At 37.0% G+C, this 22,230-nt stretch overlaps 1 protein-coding gene across 1 annotated transcript in view; it reads right to left on the bottom strand.

The window, feature by feature from the left end:
• LOC125670064 (meiosis-specific with OB domain-containing protein-like) overlaps positions 1-22,230 on the bottom strand; it is a 39,430-nt gene that overhangs the window by 202 nt on the left and 16,998 nt on the right. The window contains exons 7-13 of the mRNA XM_048904999.2: positions 20,345-20,397; positions 19,672-19,767; positions 14,933-15,022; positions 14,016-14,175; positions 13,239-13,458; positions 8,241-8,327; positions 1-295 (exon numbers count right to left, since the gene is read on the bottom strand). The exon at positions 1-295 is cut by the window's left edge and continues 202 nt beyond it. Of these exons, the coding sequence (XP_048760956.2) occupies positions 203-295; positions 8,241-8,327; positions 13,239-13,458; positions 14,016-14,175; positions 14,933-15,022; positions 19,672-19,767; positions 20,345-20,397 (799 nt within the window). The 3' untranslated portion in view covers positions 1-202. The remainder of the gene's footprint in view (positions 296-8,240; positions 8,328-13,238; positions 13,459-14,015; positions 14,176-14,932; positions 15,023-19,671; positions 19,768-20,344; positions 20,398-22,230) is intronic.

Here is a 22,230-nt window from a genome sequence, read left to right as displayed (position 1 = left end):
TATCACAGAAATGTTCATTAACAGACTAGAAAGTATTTAAAATATCCATCAATACATAAATCGTTGATGAAAATGACAAAAGTTCTGAATAACAATGCTTTCAAGCCATTAAAAAAATGCTGAATGGTGGGTCCTGTCCTCCATTCAAGATTTAACGTGAACTCCTGTTATTGCAACATACTGTGCAGAAGATGATAAGCAGTTATGTGAGATTGTAGATATCCTCAGGATCTGCCAGTGAACAAGACATTATCTGTAGACAAGCCTTTCCTCCATCTTTACCACTTCTGTAAACCTACATGAAATGAGACATACTCTATAGACAAGCTTTCTTTCATCCTAAATTCTATGAACCTACACAAGAGGCCCATGGGCCTTATCAATCACCTGTTCATCATGTACATGAACCTTTTGTGTATAGAGGTGTTGCATTTTGCAAAGAATACATCTTTTAAACCTTGAAAATGGAGATTTTGTGATTAAACAGATCTCCTTTGATGCGGTAAAGTTCACAAGAAACTAATACAAGTGATGTGTATGCTTGACTGAATATCAATAGATGTTGAATATTGCTAGCCTGAGCCAACTCTCCAGGGGTGAAGGCTCAAAAACTCATTTTTAATTTTATTCTGGCCACTTAAGGGACTGATTCACGATTTCCCCCAAAAGAAGATGGGTGACTTTATCAAGCCTAGAACCCACAGAGGGACAAATATCAAAGTTAAAATTGAAACTCTCCAGAAAAAGAAAAATTTGCATTCTAGTTAAGAGAATCAATCCATGGTTTCCAACAAGAGGCCCAGGGGCCTTATAGGTCACCTGAGTATCATGTAACAACCTTCCAATGTTTGAATTAGGTTTGTGTTTAAATATAAGAATTTTACTTTTGGATGGAAGAAACATTGAATAGCTATGTGGTCAGCCCCGCCTTTGCACCAGAACCCCTGACCCAGGGGCCATAAATTTCAGTTTTGAAAGAAGCATCCTTGATCATCATTATCATACTATTAGTTTGTCTACTTAATACCCAGCAGCAGAGGAGAAGATTTTCAAAGAAATAAAATGCATTTTCACTATATGATCAATAGGGCCCCACCCTAATACCAGAACCCCTGACCCAGGGGCCATGAATTTCACAATTTTGAAAGAGGCATCCTTGCTCATCATAACCATGCTATTGGTTTGTCTACTTAATACCCAAGGACAGAGAAGAAGATTTTCAAAGAAATAATGCATTTTCACTATATGACTTATAGAGCCCCACCCTAGCACCAGAACCCCTGATCCAGGGGCCATGAATTTCACAAATTTTAACAAGAGCTACTGTGAGCTATGCTCACTAAGAATACCCCCCGCTTACCCCAATCTCCCAAAGGGTGTTGGTAATAGGTATAAACTACCTCTTTTCTGAGTGTTGCTACTTTGATGTCCAGTGCGCATGACCTTTGACCTTTTGACCCCAAAATCGATAGGGATCATCTTCATCCCATTAGTAGTCCATATATATGATATGGTGACTGTAGGTGGAAAGGATAACGCTTTAGAGCCCGGAAACCATATTGCTACTTCGATGTCCAGTGCGCTTGACCTTTGACCTTTTGACCCCAAAATCGATAGGGATCATCTTCATCCCATTAGTAGTCCATATATATGATATGGTGACTGTAGGTGGAAAGGATAACGTTTTAGAGCCCGGAAACCATATTGCTACTTCAATGTCCAGTGCGCTTGACCTTTTGACCCCAAAATCGATAGGGAACATCTTCATCCCATGGGTAGTCCATATGTTTGATATGGTGACTGTAGGTGGAAAGGATAACGCTTTAGAGCCCGGAAACCATATTGCTACTTCAATGTCCAGTGCACTTGACCTTTTGACCCTAAAATCGATAGGGAACATCTTCATCCTATGGGTAGTCCATATGTATGATATGGTGACGGTAGGTGGAAAGGATAACACTTTAGAGCCCGGAAACCATATTGCTACTTCAATGTCCAGTGTGCTTGACCTTTGACCCCAAAATCGATAGGGAACATCTTCATCCCATGGGTAGTTCATATGTATGATATGGTGACGGCAGATGGAAAGGATAATGCTTTAGAGCCCGGAAACCATTGCGTCTACAGACGGACGGACAGACGGACAACTCGATTCCAGTATACCCCCCCCCCCCCCACAACTTGTTGCGGGGGGTATAAAGAGGCATCCTTGCTCATCATTACCATGCTATTAGTTTGTCTACTTAATACCCAGAGACAGAGAAGATTTTCAAAGAATTTCTACATTTTCACTATATGACCAATAGAGCCCCACCCTAACACAAGAACCCCTGCCCCAGGGGCCATGAATTTCACAATTTTGGTAGAGGGCTCATTGCTCATTATAATTATGCCCACAGTTTGGCTTCTTGATGTCCAGGAGTAAAGAAGAAGATTTTTTAAAATTACACTCATTTTGATGGTTTTTGCCATTTTCACTATATGACCAATAGAGCCCCCCCACCCCCCCTAACACAAGAACCCCTGCCCCAGGGGCCATGAATTTCACAATTTTGGTAGAGGGCTCAATGCTCATTATAATTATGCCCACAGTTTGGCTTCTTGATGTCCAGGAGTAAAGAAGAAGATTTTTTAAAATTACACTCATTTTGATGGTTTTTGCCCCACCCCTCAGGCCCCAGGGGGGCAGGGACCACGAATTTCAAAATTTTTGTTCCCCTTCACCCACAGATGCTATATGCCAAAATTGGTTGAAATTGGTTCAGGGGTTTCAGAGAAGAAGCTGAAAATGTTCAAATGTTAACACACGACGCACGACGACGGACAAAAACAGATAGCAATAGGTCACCTGAATGAATTCAGGTGACCTAAAAATGCTTTTTCGATGTGCCCATTTCAAAGGAACATTGGAAAAAGCCTACTTAAAATCACCTATACGCGATAAACGCACAAAATAACAGTAAATTTGACTTTTCCAAGCAGATTTTCATATGGAGTGGGCCAAGTCTCCATTGTGGACTAAGTAAAATATGTTGAGTTCATGTTCAGGTGTAATATGTTTTGTAAATAAAAAGTATAGAGACTTGACCCACTCTATGAAAAAAACTTACTTCTTGTGTATAACTTTTGTTGTATTATCAAGAAAATTTCTATGTCCACAATGGGTGACTTTAGATAGCTTGAAATTCAGAAATTCTTCATGGAATGGATAGCCGAGGTGGTATAGCGGCATTCTCACTGAAGTTTTGGACAACTCCAGATTGCATATCTGTGGTTCGAATACCAATTTGTCCTACCTATTTTTTTCTTATCAATGAATAGACTTCCCATAATTATTTGTCACTGGCATTTTATGCTAAGTTTATGCAGTCTTAATGACGATCACACGATTCCAACATGCAGCTAGTGAATAAATGTAAACAAGTATGGGGCCTCCTGTGAAGTATGAATGTTGTTATGTAAATGATATATTAAAGGAAAGTAAAAGAGAACAATTTCAACAATGCTTTTAAGCTTTTAAAAGAAGTTACTTGAAGATATCATGACAAAAGCCAAATAGGTAACCAACAGGTGCAGACTGTCTAAAAGGCACAGTGTACTACAGTTCAGTACAAAAACAAAAGCAAATCAAGTGTCTGTTTCTGTCCCATTTGTATTTGCTGGGAAATCTAACAGCAAATGTGTGTTCTGTTACTGTAAAACTGGCCTCAAGAGTTGTACAAAAGAGGCGAGAACTGATGCCTTTATCATATTTGGTATATTAATACCAGTAGGTTGTAAATGCTGTTCAAAAACATTTGTTGGGAAAAACAAGAGGCCCATGGGCCACATCGCTCACCTGAGTCACCTTGGTCCATATCAGAAGATTTTCCATATCTATTTGCATGTAAAACCGTAGTCCCTATTATGGCCCCAAACCTACCCCTGGAGGCCATGGTTTTTGCAAACTTGAATCTACACTATGTCAGAAAGCTTTCATGTAAATATGAACTTCTTTGGCCCAATGGTTCTTGAGAAGAAGATTTTTAAAGATGTTCCCGATATATTTGTATGTAAAACTTTGATCCCCTATTGTGGCCCCATCCTACTCCAGGAGGGCATGATTTCAACAAACCAGAATCTGCACTATATCAGAAAGCTTTCATATAAATCTCAGCTTTTCTGGCTCAGTGGTTCTGGGAAGAAGATTTTTAAAGATTTTTCCTATATATTTGTATGTAAAACTTTGACCCCCTATTGTGGCCCCATCCAACCCCCGGGGGCTATGATTTTAACAATTTAGAATCTGCATTATATCAGGAAGCTTTCATATAAATCTCAGCTTTTCTGGCTCAGTGGTTCTTAAGAAGAAGATTTTTAAAGATTTTCCCTATATATTTGTATGTAAAACTTTGACCCCCTATTGTGGCCCCATCCGACCCCCGGGGGCCATAATTTTAACAATTTAGAATTTGTATTATATAAGGAAGCTTTCATATAAATCTCAGCTTTTCTGGCTCAGTGGTTCTTGAGAAGAAGATTTTTAAAGATTTTCCCTATATATTTGTATGTAAAACTTTGACCCCCTATTGTGGCCCCATCCGACCCCCGGGGGCCGTGATTTTAACAATTTAGAATCTGCATTATATAAGGAAGCTTTCATATAAATCTCAGCTTTTCTGGCTCAGTGGTTCTTGAGAAGAAGATTTTTAAAGATTTTCCCTATATATTTGTATGTAAAACTTTGACCCCCTATTGTGGCCCCATCCGACCCCCGGGGGCCATGATTTTAACAATTTAGAATTTGTATTATATAAGGAAGCTTTCATATAAATCTCAGCTTTTCTGGCTCAGTGGTTTTTGAGAAGAAGATTTTTTAAAGATTTTCCCTATATATTTGTATGTAAAACTTTGACCCCCTATTGTGGCCCCATCCGACCCCCGGGGGCCATGATTTTAACAATTTAGAATCTGCACTACCTAATAAAGCTTATCTATAAATTTCATCTTTTCTGGCCCAGTGGTTCTTGAGAAGAAGATTTTTTAATGACCCTACCCTATTTTTACCTTTTCTTGATTATCTCCCCTTGGAAGGTGGCCTGGCCCTTTATTTTAACAATTTAGAATTCCCTTTACCTAAGGATGTTTTGTGCCAACTTTGGTTGAAATTGGCCCAGTGGTTGTTGAGAAGAAGTTGAAAATGTGAAAAGTTTACAGACGGACGGACGCCGGAATACGGGTGATCAGAAAAGCTCACTTGAGCTTTCAGCTCAGGTGAGCTAAAAACTGAATCCAAATCAAAGCATTAATATTGCACCATATAGAAAACACTATTCCATACTTGATTTACACCACAAAACATGCGAGGTATCTCATTGACATCAGTTAATATGTCAATGGAAATGCGGAGCACATACTGTTGGATGTTGCGAGCATATATGCAGTGTCATTTGGTACCTTACGTACTCCAGGCATCAGTGTAACTGTGTGTGTTAAAACCCACTTAATGTCTGATATATTTGATGCTGCCTGTGAAACAAATTTTGATGATGATTTTGATTAAATATCATTCTTTGAAGTATGATCTATATATTTGTCTTGAATTCTAAATATTTTGGACAGCGTTTTAGTACGACACTGTATCTATTGTAACTACGGGTACCATCAATACGGATTTTAAACTCCCAATTTGTGACAGGTGCCCAATCATGGATAGGCTTATTGTTTACAAAGTTCACCCATCTTCTTTTGTTTTTCACTTTTTAGTGATCAAAATCTACTGTCTAATGTGTTTGAAAGATTTTGCAGGTTATACATTATCACAGAAGCTCATTTTATAGAATTCATATTTGTTTGTAAACAAAGATTGTGGTATGTTATTGTTTATGAAATTTTCAAAAGAAATGGATATCGATCTAAGTTTATTATATCTTTCACATTTCAAGCATTCTTCTGGTAAAGTGTGTCATCTAAAAGTTAAAATATGTGACTATGCAAAATTGAGATGCTTTATATTACAAAATGAATATTTCACTTGTTTGACTCAAATCTTTGTTTACATAACACAGATTTAAGGTTAAAATATAGATTTTATTCTTGCATTCAGAAGGTCAAAATTTTGGTTGTCAACATTAAATGATTTATACTTTTAATGTTTAACATCAAAAATAAAAAATATTTTGTTTAAAAATCGTGAACCAGTCCCTTTAACTGATCTCCCTCATAATAAGGACCAGAGGTCTCATCTGATAAGCACTGGCCATGGTTAGGGCATTCCCTTTATAACCAGGATGCCTAGGTTAGATTCTTGATCCTACTCTGCATCAAACTTAAATTGTTTAAGATAAGAAGTAACAGTTCCTATGGTCTTTTGGATATAACCTAAGAAATGGAGGTCCTGTGTTACGGTACGTGTTGGCATGATAAGGAAACGTCACTTCTATAGCTGTAAACACCAAAGTGAGAATAGACCCAGCTTACCGAATGTGAATATCGAACTATAGTTATGTTATTGGTGTTATAATTTCAAAGAATAGTACAAACCATTTTATATTGTTATAGAACATTATTTTTTGTTTCAATAAAAAACATGCTGGTAATATCAAACTGATTTGACAAGTAATCCTAATTACTTTTACCCCTCTATTTGTATAAATATTGTGAATAAATGTATTCATAATTTTAGCATTTGCCTCTTAGATTAATACAAAATTGTAATTGTTTTCCCCTTTACGTTTTTTTTTCCCCATAGAGGCCTCAGAATTAATCAATTCTTTTGAACATTCTATATGCACATGTAGTACAGTACAAGCAACACTGTAGATTCCTTATTTTACGTGAGTACTTATTATCGCGAAATGACTCATGGACGTCAAATCGCGAGAAAATAAATTCTCAAGTGCTCTGTTGATCAAGTGTTTTTGCATGTATTTCAGCAATATAAAAATAAAAGCGAGAAATATTTTTTCGCAAGTGATGTTTCTCACAAAATTATGCGATAATAAATTCCTTTTTGTATATTTAGGAATTTACAGTATTTTATATTTGATCTGCATCAAAGATGCACAAATATTACATGATCTAAATGCAATCTATGTTTACACAAATATCTTGGGTTGCTGTAGTTGTGATATAGTGAATGACACAAAATCTAATTCTTTTATACTGTTTCGGAGTCTTTCCCCACTGTTGATACAGGGTACATATACCATTCGTTGTTTGTCTTGACCCCTTATGAGTTATAATTACATGTAAGCCAAATGATTGAGCTCATAAATTTTGATGTCAAGCATGTACACCTGTAAATTTTCAATGTCACTACGCATCAAGTACTAGACTTTTTAGTCCTAATTTCTTTTTCACATATATATTGTATATAATCACGCATAAGAAAAATTAACATGGGAAAGTCTAAATGTAATATTTATCAAAATCCAAGAGTTCCAAAAATGGTACATAATACACCAGTGAAAAGCATTATATAGGGTGTTTTTCTGAAACCATAATTTGTAGAACTTTGCTTCAGGTAGTACCACCATCATCAGACTGTGACATACTTTCTTTTCATATGAATAAAAGATCCTAGCTTAAAAACTGTGACAGGAGGTAGATAAACAAACCAAGAGTCCTGTGTGTAAAATATTTCCTCAAATTAGACCAAGTTCAACATCCTGTAAATATTTAAACAAATTTCAAAGAAAATTTAAAATTGTTGTGAATCAAAATCCTAAGCACTACGCACATCTTTAAGTTATTTACAACTTTAGGCCCTACCTTCAAAACTGTGAAAGGGGTTAAAAGGACAAACTATGTCCTTCTTTAAAATAAATTTCCTCAAAACGGACTAAATGACCTGTAATTTTCTCAAAAATTGAAGAAAATCAAAATCCTTGCCACAAGAACATCTTCAATACCCATACAAACACTTTGTGATCTGAAAAGGTCCTCACTTGAAAACTGTGGGAGGAGTTAGCTGGACAAATTATGTACCCTTCATATAGCATTAATTCTTCAAATAAAGGAGCAAAACTCATGCGACAGGTTGAAATGGATCAAAACTGCAACATGATCCAGAGTAACTCACAAAGCTACATAGCACATTTCAGTTTAATATGTGACAGAAAAGTGAATATAGAAACAGAAAACCCTGAACAGCCAGCTGGATGGACATACAAAAGTACGTCCAGACATCCCTGTACCATAACACGTTCTGTCTAAATATTACTACATCTTGTCATATATATATATATATATATACAAACCTTAAAATAGATTTTGCATCTTTCTAAAAGAAACCTCCACTTGATCCTTGTCTTCTTTTCCTGATCCAACTTAAAGTAATTTTCCACCTGCAAAACAAATTTCAAGATTTTAAAATATATACAACATGTATATGCATTAAAATGTCAATAAATTTGCTTTTTTAACAAGAGGCCCACAGGCCTTATCGGTCACCTGAATACTAGTGAAAAAGTATCACTACTTCCATGGGCTATGAAATCTAGAAAATAATTTCCTGTTCTAAATATCTAAGCTAAATTCTAATGTTCAGCAACAGTATAAAACAAGATGTGTTCTTAAAACTTTACTGCCCTCAAAAGTGCATGTACACTGATGAAAGGCTTTAAATAATATAGGTGTATTAACATTAAAACATCAAAAGATACGACTAATTTGGACTCATCTTAAAGTCATAACCCTGGGTTGTGAAATTCACCATTTTTTGTTCATCCTTTTCTGCTATTCCTAAGTATGCATTTAGATTTTATACAGTATCAGCAAACTTACACATACATACTATATACTAAGTTTGGCCCCACCCTGGGGTCAAACCCTTACTCTGGGCAAAATCAAATTTACAATTTTGGTAAAAGATTACCTGCTCTATCCATTTAGTTTCAATTTAGTATCAACAACACTAAGAAAATGTAATTTAAGTGTTTTACACATAAACACTACATAACCAGTTTGGCCCTGCCCTGGGGTCATAACCCCTACCCTGGGGATCATGAAATTTACATTTTGGTAGAGGCCTTCCTGCTGTACATCACTGTGCATTTAGTTTTTCTTACATGTGTGTGGTTCTTGAGAAAAAGAATTTTTGAAAATTGGTCAATTTTGGGCAGTTTTTGTCCCACCCCTAGGGCCCCAGGGGTGCTGAAGTCCTGAAATTTACAATTTATGTCCCCGTTGTCCCAATGATGCTTCATACCAAATTTGAAAAGAATTGGACTGGTAGCTATTAAGAAGAAGTTAAAAATGTTCAATTGTTAATGCATGACGAACGACTACGGACGAAAACCAATTGCAATAGGTCACCTGAGTTTACTCAGGTGACCTAAAAAATTAAGTAGTCCTTTCCTTTATAGACATCAGGATAAGAAAGTATTACCAATAAGCTCAATGAACAAAATGTGTCTGTGAATTGTGAAACACATACTTTTGAAGATTGCAATGTCCAGTTGTAGCAAGTCTGACCTTGACATATTATCTTGACTTACAGTTTGACCTCAACTTTTCATTAAGTATGAATCTTGAATGAATATTTCAGTTTATGGTTTTAAGGCTGAATTTTGAACTCGGCATATAATCTTGTTTCTCTGAAATCAAGCTTTCAGCATAAACATTCACTTGATTAGGTAAATCTTGTTTAGCTCAATTAGTAATATATCTGTACAATATACTTGCCTCTGTATAGTGGTCTCACAAAAACTTAAATGCAATAAATTGTTTTTCTGTCTAAACAAAAAATATCATTGCTAAAAATCAGAAGAGATGATAAATAAATATCATTTGCAACTGATTTTCATAACACTATCTACCCTTGGAGGGACCATATTCAAACTTTCTTGGACTAAATTGTTTTATACTTGGAGAGCCTATCCCACTCCTCCTCCCCCTGAGGTAATGTTGTCGGTTCCTTTTTATTTCCGTGCAGTATCACGGGTAGTGTCCACACTAGTGGGCCCCCTTCCAGGTATCTGGCTGGCTGCACGCATGGCAGATCTCACCTCAGATCTCCATTCTTCCCGGTCTTGAGGGTCGGCAGTAGAGAGCTTCCATTCTCTACGATCTTTCTCCGTCAGCTCTCTCCAAGATAGCATTGGCCGACCAACTCTACGTCTCCCAGGAACTTGTATATTTAGAGCGCACTTGACTGCACTACTGGATCTGACAACGTGGCCATACCAGCGGAGTCTCCTTTCCCTTAAGATAAGGTTGAGGTCGTCAATGCCAAGCTGCCCCAGCAATTCAGTTGAACTTACAGTGGCCATATCTTCAGGCTTGATGTTACAGATCTGTCTTATCATGGTCCTGTCATTGCGTAGTAGGTGATGAAGATTTGGCTTGGTCAGTGCCCAGGTCTCACTGGCATGGAGCATAGCGCTCCGTACACAGGTGTTATACACTCGACCACGGGTCTTATACGACAGGTGGCGTGATGTCGGGACTGGTAGCAGCTCCCTGAACTTCTTCCAAGCAGTCTTCACACGCGTAGTGGCTGCAAGGTCACAGCCACCAGCTGCGGAAAGCATGTCTCCGAGGTAGCAGAAGGAGCCTACAACTTCCAACTTGTCCACAGACCAACTTGGATATCACTCTGCGACCTGCCGTCAAGAGGGCGAGCAGTTCCTCTGCATCTTGAACATCTGAAGTCAGGGTCCACAGACAGGCGCACGAGCCCACTGCATTTCTTGTGCACCCAGTGCTTGCAGCCATTGTAGAAAATACTATTGCTGCCTACACCTGTACGACAGACAGCACATGGGAAGCTGCCTGAGTCCCGAAGTAAGTCAAGACCCGTACCGCAGATCATGATCTTGGTTTTGCCTGCATTCACACTCAGTCCTTTCCTTTCCATAGCTTCTTTCCAAGTCAGAAGCCTCTTGACACATTCATCCAACGAGTCAGTAATGATAACCAGGTCATCTGCATACAGATCCTCCCAGGGAACACCGGTGCGAAATTCGCGTGAAAGAGCCTCGAGTACGATGATGAAAAGCAGAGGGATGAATACTGACCCCTGATGGACTCCGACCCTCACAGCAAACTCCTAACTGTAGCCATCAACGCAGACACAGCTACAGGCATTTGCATACATCCCCTGCACCAGACACACAATCCACTCTTCCACACCAAGTTTTCGCAGTGCCCACCAGATCACCTTCCGAGGGACACGGTCAAATGCCTTTTCGAGGTCCACGAACGCCATATAGAGCCGTTTGTTTACTGCGAGATATTTTTCCTGCAGCTGTCGAACAACAAATATTGCGTCAGTTGTACCTCTGCCAGGGACGAAGCCAAACTGGGAGTCATCGATTGTCACCAACTGCCTACCGTAATAAGGCTGTCCACAATCCTTTTATATATCATTTTAATAATCTACACTTCAAGACCCTCTTAATGCTTTGTAAAAAGGAAACCTTTTTTTTTTTTAAAAAAAACAACTTTGATCTCTCATCTTTGGTGATCCACCTTAAGCTATGGTGACTATTTCTGAATTCTACTCTTCATGACCTCCCCAATGCCAGATCGTATGATCACTTTTCTAAACTATTTCTTAATCAATGAAGTTTTCTTATCCTGGGCTTTTATCAACATTAGAAGTGCAGCTCAAGGCTAGAGTCACTGAAGGGTAATGATTACAATATGTCACCTGAGTAGCTTGAATGGATGACACCATGATTTAAAACACCAGTCAATTTTCAAAATCATTATGGTGTAATTACAAGCAAAATGGATTAAATTTGGAAGTGCTGTGTTGCTTCTCATTGGTATCAATAAAGTAAAACATGGTTACAGTGAAACTCCAGACAGTGAAAAACACTTCATTATAACTAAACTTCATTATTTGTACAGTAAAACACAGTAATAGCACACCACCAGGGCCAGTGAACAACAGTTTGTTATTACCAGCTTCATTATACAGTAAAATACGGTTATGTTGAATCTCTAGGCAGTGAAAAACTTGTACAGTAAAACACAGTTATAGCAAACAACCAGGGCCAGTGAACAACAGTTCATTATTACCAAGCTTCATTATACAGTAAAACACGTTTATATCAAACCTTCAGGCAGTGAAAAACACTACATTATCACCAAACTTCATTATATTTACAGTAAAACCCAGTTAGAGCAAACCACCAGGGCCAGTGAACAACAGTTCGTTATTACCAAACTTCACTATAAAGTAAAACACTGTTATAGTTGTCTCAATTAATGTATATATTTTCCGATTACATCTCCATAGATGTTAGGGTCTTTATCCTTTTCAATAGTTATATCTCAATGTTTCCATAGTATATGAATAGTTCACCAGGCATTCTTGGACATTTAAATCCCTTGCAGTTAGTTTGGGTGTAGCAATTGTTGGGTGCGGACGTGTCTCTCTGCATTGATGTACATGTAGTTCATCTAGTAATAGTCATAGTTCATCAACTTTAAATACCTTGTGACCAGAGTCCACTATTTCTGAGGTAAGTTTACTAATTACTTTCAATCCATATTTAGTCCTAAAATGGCCAACATACAAAGTTCTTAACAATTTATATTAGAACTTACTGTGATTGTTCTTGTGAGTACACAGTATATTCATGTGCTATTTTATTTCTAATGTATATATATATTTACCTATTACGTAAATGTATGGTGTACTGTTCATGCCTGAATACAGGAAAATGCCCAGTAAATGCTATGTAGTAAAGTGTAATGTATATATGCAGTAAAATGCAGTGTGTAATATGTATATGCAGTAAAATGCAGTATGTAATGCGTATATGCAGTAAAATTCAGTGTGTAATATGTATGCAGTAAAATGCTATAAAGTATAGTATAGTGAAGTATGCAGTAAAGTGTAAAATGTGCGTGCAGCAAAATGCAGTCTGTGTAAAGTGAAGCAAAGTAAATTTAGTATGTGTATTGTAACAGTATCATCTGTATCTAAATTGTTTTTACATATTTTAATGTTACAGATCCCTTCTTCATTTGACTCCTTTTTGAAGTACAGAAAAGGATGATGCACATTTGTTGATAGATCGAATGTATAGACCATAAAACTTTCTTGCTATTTTAATGCCTGGCGACCATCCTGCAACAATAGTGAACCTCCAGGCAGTGAAAAATCGTTCATTGTAACCAAACTTCATTATATCTAATAAAAGTTTTACTATATTCATCTCATTGGAAAATAAATATCACTTCTTAATACACGTGAAATCGTTTTAAGCATGTTTGACTGTATTGTAATGGTAAATGGCTACCTTGATCCCTATGAAGTGTTCTGCCACACTACCATACAAATAACACTGTTCCAGTGTTCCAGTGTGATCAGACAGGGAGATGGGAATCCTGTACTCGATGTCAGCCTGCTCAAACGTCAGTGACTCAGCAGTGTCAAACAGGTTCAGGGTCCCATTACAACAGTCCACATTAGAACACAGGAAACCATTCTTCTCTGTTAAGGAATGCTTACACTTGTTGCTGTAAATAATGCATCAGTTGTGTTCAGTTTATCAAATGGCCTAGTAAGCTCCGAGTATCAAAGACAGACACTATGGAGGGTTATAAATAGAAACTATTAAGTCTAGGACACATCACATTTTCCAAAGTATATAAAATTATATGCAATTTGATTTATCACAAATATAGTAATTAATTCTAATAGTTTGCAAAAATATTGTGATAATTAGCCACAATACAGATTTAAATTTAAGCCCCGATTGTAAAAACAACTCAGTAATTAAATAGTCATGTAGTACAGTGATGTCACATGTGACCTTTTTCGATCAGCTGATTGAGAAAGTAGTGTATAGATATCTTTAAGGCAGAAAAAAGGTAGCCTTATATGTACGTGTGCAAAATATGCATGTCTTCAAGTTTGATTCAAATTTTTGCTCTCAGCATTCCAATAATTAACTCATCTGAACTTTCAAGAGCTTAGCCCAAAAAAAAAAATGTTATCTACAATATTTCTGAACTTTGCACAAAAGTGTCTTAGTTCAGTGACATGTTGTTACAGTGGGGGATGAAACTGATACCATCTGTAGGCGATGACGGAATTGAAATCCTCCTGGTCTACATTGAACTGGGAAAGGAACATACAAGTTACACCATACACAGTAGGCTTCCACTGGTTCTGTAAGTCACACATCACATTCTTCACCTCGGACACCGTAAACATGTCTGTTATTTTCTCCACTGCAAGTCAACATAGCATTCAAATAAATCTTAAAGAACAAATCTCAACACAACCATCCCTATTGGGGACATTTTTGAAATATTCTATACTTGATGGCATAAAGTCTTCAACATTACTCATGCATTACCTTTATACAAACCCAGGATACCCTAAATTCCCTTGACCTCAAATTTAACAATATATTAATGGAGCATAAAAAAGAGAAAATGCAAATTTGATTGGCTAAGTTAGGTCTCCAATTTGAATCTCTACTTAAAAGGATCAACCTACCAGTTGATTTCCCACTTGCAATCTTATTTCGTAAATTTCAATATTTCAAATCACAGAAATAGCTATCAGCTAAACCGACAACATAAAATTTGAATTTTGATGACCTGGGACTGATCCATAAGACATGATGAACCTCTGGATCAAGTGTCACTGTCACGAGATCTTCAAATACATGGCCTATTACTATGTTATACATGAAATATTCATTTTTCTCTGACAACCTTCAAATTGCTCAAATGACCTGAACTGAGGTCAGGACATGTCACCATGTTGAAAGTTAATTAGAAACTTCAGTGTCATATAAGTCACATAAATGTGTTTTTATCTTTCTGTGTTGCAAATGTAAGATAGTGCTAACAGAATGTACAGAATTTTTTTTTTCAAGAAAACAATCTAATGGCTATACTGCTTCTATGCATGAAATTGAACTTTAATAACTATTTTACAGAAAACTAAACCAGTTCAAGAATGATTTCAAGTACATACAAGGGGGGTCAGTTGTCGTGTTGTCCACTGATTCCTCTGTGATGTCACAGCTCTGGGCATACTGGTGCAGGCTGTGAGCCTCTGGGGTATCTATGAGTACAAAAAAAGGAGTAGCCATTGAGAAACAGTGCTCACCTGAGTCATCACCCCATTCACATAAATACTTTCACAAACCATTATAGTTAAAATTTCAAACCACTATTGCAGCCCAGCCCTAGCATTCATTCATAGTGTGAAGGAAACTTTGATTCTACATTACATGAGGATGATTGTATATTAATTTTAAAGCAAACTGTAATCTTGTTCTTGCACGAGAAGATTTTTAAAAGAATCCTTATATCTTATTCATACGTAAAACTTTGAATGGCCCCACCTAAAGAGTCTCTGTGAACAGCTTCTAAATATCAATATCTGATCGCCCACTTGGTGACCGTAAAATTCTGATTGTAATTTTTCCTATTTTAGTTCCAAGTCTTATTTAGTCGAAGTAAGACAATGCTGTTAACAAATCTGATTATATATGCAACTTTACATCTTCACAAGTCAAGGGTTATTGATTCATTATCTCGCACTAACCCTTGACATCAGTCGCTATATAAAATTTGGGCTCATTAGACCATTACGCAATCCACTATAAATAAAACATCCAATGAAATCACTGCATCTTGTTATGGTGTACATGGATACAAATGACGATTTCATACTGCTGTATTGATAAACAAGTGCAACTGTAATATTTACATCAGGCCTAAAAAAAATAATGTTGTGTTTCCGATCACCCCCTTGAAATTTTTAAGGGTCGGTAGGTAGGGATTTTTTTTTTTGGTGACCATAAAATTCGAAGTATTTTCAACTTTTATATGAAGATCCCTGGGGATTATAATATTATAATATTCCTATGTAACCATGTTAAATCCATGAAAATATCTATTTATTTACTTGTAGCTGCAAGATCACAAAGGGAGAAAATTTGCCAGCTGGTATTTGACAATAAAAACAAAATAAAACAGGACATCAAATTCAGCCATTTTATATCAGCAGATATATCATATACAACAGAAGTATAAATTAAAACATCTGACAGTTTGACAACAAAACTCATATTCACAATTATTGAGCAAATCTGCATTGACTATTGAAAGACAAATCCAAGAGCTCATTTTAGTACTTTGAAATGCACAAAAAGTATGCATGGAATCTTGAAACAAGTTAAATATCGTTTTGAAAGCATCAAATACAAACAAGATGTACTGTGAGCAATGCTCACTAAGAATACCCCCCGCTTACCCCAATCTCCCAAAGGGTGTTGTTAATAGGTATAAATTACCTCTTTCCTGAGTGTAAAAATATGGTATGAATTTGTAGAAGAAAATGGAAGATATAGTCCGAACACAAATCCATGGCATAAACCTATAATTTTGACCTTGAGATCGAAGGTCAAGGTCATAAAGAGGTCATGAATGTACATGACACATAGTCTCATGGTGATACACCCACGTCTTATGGTATGACTATGTCAAAACCCTATAATCAATTTTGACCTTGAGGTCAAAGTTCAAGGTCATATACAGGTCATGAAGGTACTCGACACATCGTCTCATGGTGATACACTCATGTGTCAAATATGATATGCCTATGTCAAAGAACAAAGAAGTCATGGCCCGGACATGAATCCATTGTAAAAACCTTTAATTTTGACCTTGAGTTCAAGGTCATATGGAGGTCATGAAGGTACATGACACATCGTCTCCTGGTGATACACTCATGTGTCAAATATGGTATGCCTATGTCAAAGAACAAAGAAGTTATGACCCGGACACGAATCCATTGTAAAAAACCTTTAATTTTGACCTTGAGGTCAAGGGTCAAGGTCATATGGAGGTCATGAAGGTACATGACACATCGTCTCATGGTGATACACTCATGTGTCAAATATGGTATGCCTATGTCAAAGAACAAAGAAGTTATGGCCCGGACACGAATCCATTGTAAAAAACCTTTAATTTTGACCTTGATGTCAAGGGTCAAGGTCATATAGAGGTCATGAAGGTACTTGACACATCGTCTCATGGTGATCTACCTGTGTGCCAAATATGGTATGCCTAAGTCAAAGAACAAAGAAATTATGGCCCGGACACGAATCTGCACAGACAGACAGACGGATGGACGGACAGACAGACAGACGGACAGACAGACAGAGTGATTCCTATATACCCCCCAGAACTTCGTTCGGGGGGTATAATTAACATCAAGGTCTTCAATATAGTATTAAAAAATTTAAGTTTATGAGAAGTGTATAAAATATGTCTGTTAATTTCAGCAGTGTGCTAGTATTGATATTGAGTTTTGTACAATGTCATGCATTTTGATATTAAAATATGTTTATCTATTTGATGTATTTCATTTCTAATGTCAACGAAAGTGTCACTTTCCTTAAAACTAAGGAAGATCTTCTTCTCTGGGAAATGATCGCATTTTCCACATTGCACATTAAACAGAACGCGTTGTGTTGCCATGTCTAAAAGTATCCACTGCGCATGTTCACGCATATATAATTAGATCAGCGGTTTCTACTTTCCAACGAATTCTAAAAATAAACACTGGATATTTTTAGCGCTGTTTTATTTCAGGACGCAAAAAGATGTACTGTGAGCAATGCTCACTAAGAATACCCCCCGCTTACCCCAATCTCCCAAAGAGTGTTGTTAATAGGTATAAACTAGGAACACAGCATCTCCATGCGATGAAAAAAGCCGTTAAAGAATTTAAATGGAAACCATATTGCTACTTCGATGTCCAGTGCGCGTAACCTTTGACCTTTTGACCCCAAAATCGATAGGGAACATCTTCATCCCATGGGTAGTCCATATGTATGATATGGTGACTGTAGGTGGAAAGGATAACGCTTTAGAGCCCGGAAACCATATTGCTACTTCGATGTCCAGTGCGCTTGACCTTTAACCTTTTGACCCCAAAATCGATAGGGAACATCTTCATCCCATGGGTAGTCCATATATAGGATATGGTGACGGTAAGTGGAAAGGATAATGCTTTAGAGCCCGGAAACCGTTGCGTCTACAGACGGACGGACAACCCGATTCCAGTATACCCCCCCCCCCCCAACTTGTTGCGGGGGGGGGGGGGGGGTTATAAAAAAGATCGAGGGACTTAGATTTTTTATTTTCTTATGAAAAAGATGGTCGGTAGGTTAATAAATTATTTTTTTTCCAAGATTAGCAATAAAAACTTTTGGTCGGGGGGGTCTGAAGGACAGTCGGTCGGGTGACTGGAAAGACAACATTTTTTTTTACGCCTCACTAATTAGGTTTATTGATAGTACAGTGTAGATCAAGTTTGGAAACCTTTCTGCTTAAGACAACATTGCTTAAACGATTGAAATAGCCATAAAGTTCTGTAGGTATCAATACACGTGTTTTTATTTGAATCCCTAGCTTCGCATTGTTATAAATAGAACCGCTTTCTCATTGGTTCCCATTCTTTTGTGGAAACAATCAGAACGAGCCCAACTTTTTGATATTCACTGATGTCAAGGGTTAATGCGAGGAAACGAATCAATATTAACCCTTGACTTGTGAAGATGGCAACTTTAGGACTAGGTTATTTTTAGGGCTGCAACAGGTACCCGAAATAACCGAAAACCGCGGGTCGTGTTGTTCGGGTCGGGTTCGGTTCCATTTTTCCGTATTTCGGTTTGGGTTTGGTTTTTCAAATAGAATCATTATGTCACCAAAATCCTCAAAGGTGGCTGTATTTTGATCAATTGTTAAATGATGGCATTGTCGACAAAACTGTAAATAATGACAGTACATGCAAGATATGTTGGACGCATTGAAAATACGCCACAGGAGCAACATCATCAATGACAAAACATTGAAAGCATGGATGGAAACGAGTAGAAGTGACAATGCTGTTTCTAGTACCATGGATGTCAAGTCTAAACCTCAGTCCACGTCCCCGAGTAATTATTGTGACTAAATACATTGTAAAGGTTTTTGATTTTAACTGTATATTAGATTCTTAAAACAGTTATATAGACCCGAACTGAAATACCCGAACCCGAAGTAAAAAAATTAGAACCGACCCGACCCAAAATTTTTGGAACCGTGACAGCCCTAGTTATTTTGCATGCATACAACATGGCACAAATTTTGACAGTGGGTTTTGCTAGGAAAATGTATCTTTCAGTTAGTGGCTTTTTCATCACAAACACAGGTTTAGACAAACAGATAAAAACATTAAGATATGCATTCATATACAGAAACATAAAAACAAATCTATAAGAAGAATCAACGGTCCGGAACACCATTTTGTATATTTGTTAGTTCAAAGTGTAAATTGGTGGTATCCAGGGGAAGTACATTTAAATACAGAGCAAGTTAATTTACTTTTTTTAAATGATGTAACATATACCTGTATATGAAATAAAGAATAATGTCAATTTGGATGTGGGATACTTGTTTTCAATGTGGGCACATACAATTTTAGATATGGGGGTGGGGTGAGGATGAGGGGCACTTGGCACACCTAAAAAAATTTCATCTATGGATATGTCAAACCCTCATATGGCAAAATGGCAGTGCATCCATAGCTGCAGAATGCACATGTAAATGGAGCTCTCTGATCAGCTAATGCTCCTGTCAATTAGAATTTCGTGATCAGATCTGCTGATTAGCTGAGGTATATAAATTTTTAAATGTAAGAATGTAGTAGATGAATACCTGGGTTAACTGTAAAGATTGTTTTGGAATCAGATGTAGCCACCAGGCAGGATCTGTAGTTATCAAAGGACATTCGAACATCTGCCACAAACAACACTAAAAGATCCAAGTAAACATGCATTCAGGAATCCAATTATTGATGAATTAAACATTTCAATACAAAACAAAACACATCTTCATCACATTTCTATTATTATTCAATTATTGATGAATTAAATGTTTCAATACAAAATAAAACACATCTTCATCACATTTCGTAAAGAGGCAACAAAATATTTTAAAAAACCAAATAAGGATGTATTAAATGAATTTTTCCTAAAATTTATGCAAGTTAACTGATTCGCTACTTGGAGGAAACAATGAATTGATATGAACGGAAATCTTTTAACATTGGTATTTTCAATTCCAAAATCTAATCCAATCTTTGTATACACTAATAGTACTTAAAATATATACCAAAAATGTGAATATATCATGATTCTTACAATGTTCTAAACATCAAAAATGAAAATGCCACTGCTCTTGCAATAAATTATATTAATGCTAATTGTTCAATATATATATATATATATATATATATATATATATATATATATTTACACACTACAAACTGATCTAAATTTGCCTTGATGGATGGATTCCTTATTCTGTCAGTGTGTAAGTAGTTAAGTACCTGTACTGATTGGTGTCCAAGTGGAAGCCATGCAGGCAGCCTCTTTATCCCATCTACAATAGTCAAACAAGAATATCAGTAAAACTGATGGATGCTCCCCGAAATGCATCTAACCAATGAACTACTTCATATGATGAATAACTCATGAATACTGACACAATGATTAATAACTGTTAAAACATTGTTGAAATGAAGGTCTCTTTTACATAATATGTAAGGTATAGATAAGGTATATATGTTGAGTGCCATTCACCTTTACAAAATGACCTTTAGTGACCTTTGTCTGAAAGCCATTTCCCTATTGCTTATTTGTGTGATATGAAAGGTGAAGACGCAGTATTAAGTCTTCCCCGGAAGACATGTGTCGCCTGCTAGTTCATTCTATATGTAATATATCACGTATAATGTTGAAAAAGTAAATTATTGAAATGGTTTTTGTCACTAAACAGGAAGTTGATAAGCGACAGATTCGAAAATGTCTTACACAATACAGTTGGCCACACTGATGCTCTGTGCCAAATATCAGGGAGTTGCCCCATGTGGTTCTTGAGAAAACTGTGACAGAAATTTTTTTGCTGTAAAAAATTCTAAGTCCCGGCAAACAGGAAGTTGATAAGCGACAGATTCGAAAATGTCTTACACAATACAGTTGGCCACAGTGATGCTCTGTGCCAAATATCAGGGAGTTGCCCCATGTGGTTCTTGAGAAAACTGTGACAGAAATTTTTTGTGACGACGCCGCCGCCAGACGCCGCCGCCAGACGCCGACGCAGGACGCCGGATAGTGATCCCTATATGTCGCCACTGCGTAACGCAGGCGACACAATAATGAACAGTGATCATATGATCAATTTCTGATGAAAGGTTTATGGAGAAGGGGACTTTTATCGAAAACTGTTGAAATAAGGAACTTTTATATGTTCTGAGTGACCTTGACCTTTCCAAAATAACCTTAAAAGACCTTGGTCCAAAAGTCCTTGTCTCAAGGAACATTTCTGATCAAATATATAAATTTCTGATGAAAGTCTTTGGAGATATGAGCTTGGATGGACGGAGAGACGGACGGACATGATGGTGACTACAGTCAATGGACAAAAGTATTTGGCATTTTCAAAATGGCGTCGCATTGTTTACGTTCACAACGGAAGATTTAAACGGAGATTTGTGTAATTAAAACTGAAGACACTTACCTAATATTTTGTCAGATTCCCTTTCATACAGATTATTTCCTTAATCCTGTTTGGAATAGAAGCGTAGAGGCCCCATACACATTTCAAGGGGCCTTGATGGATTTTTCCCATACTTGTCTGATGGCTGCAAGCAGCTGATTTGCCTTTCTCTAGAGTCGCAGACACCCCTTTCAGCTCTCTTTTGATTTTTAACCGAACATTTTCAATCACATTCAGATCTGGAGACTGAGCTGGCCATTCTGTGCAGTTTATATTATTTTTTATTATGTAGTTTTTCACCAAGAGGGCAATTTCTTTTTGATAAACGTAGTCTTTGTTGGGAAAATGTTGAGCAATTACCGGCCATGAATTGTTATCAACCATTTCCATGTATTTTAGAGCATTTATATTACCTCCTACAGGTACAATAATTCCCATACCATCAAACACATGCATCCCAAGATCAATAACGATATTCTCCTCTTAGATGGACTACACAACAAGTGAGGACTGTTAGCTTTAACGTCTTTTCTCCATATATACAAAACCATTATCTGTCTCGATCACAATCTAGCTTGCATCAGAATATAAATATTTTTTCCATTCCTGGTCACTTTTCCAATATTTCCACTCTTGACACCATTTAACTCGCTTATTTCTGTGTTTATATCGCACCACCATCGTTTTCCTTGCACACTTCCTTTTGTACCCTTCTTT

Source organism: Ostrea edulis, chromosome 4 (genome assembly GCF_947568905.1).
Source record: "Ostrea edulis chromosome 4, xbOstEdul1.1, whole genome shotgun sequence".
Classification (NCBI taxonomy): domain Eukaryota; kingdom Metazoa; phylum Mollusca; class Bivalvia; order Ostreida; family Ostreidae; genus Ostrea; species Ostrea edulis.
This window is presented reverse-complemented; position numbering and strand designations above follow the sequence as displayed.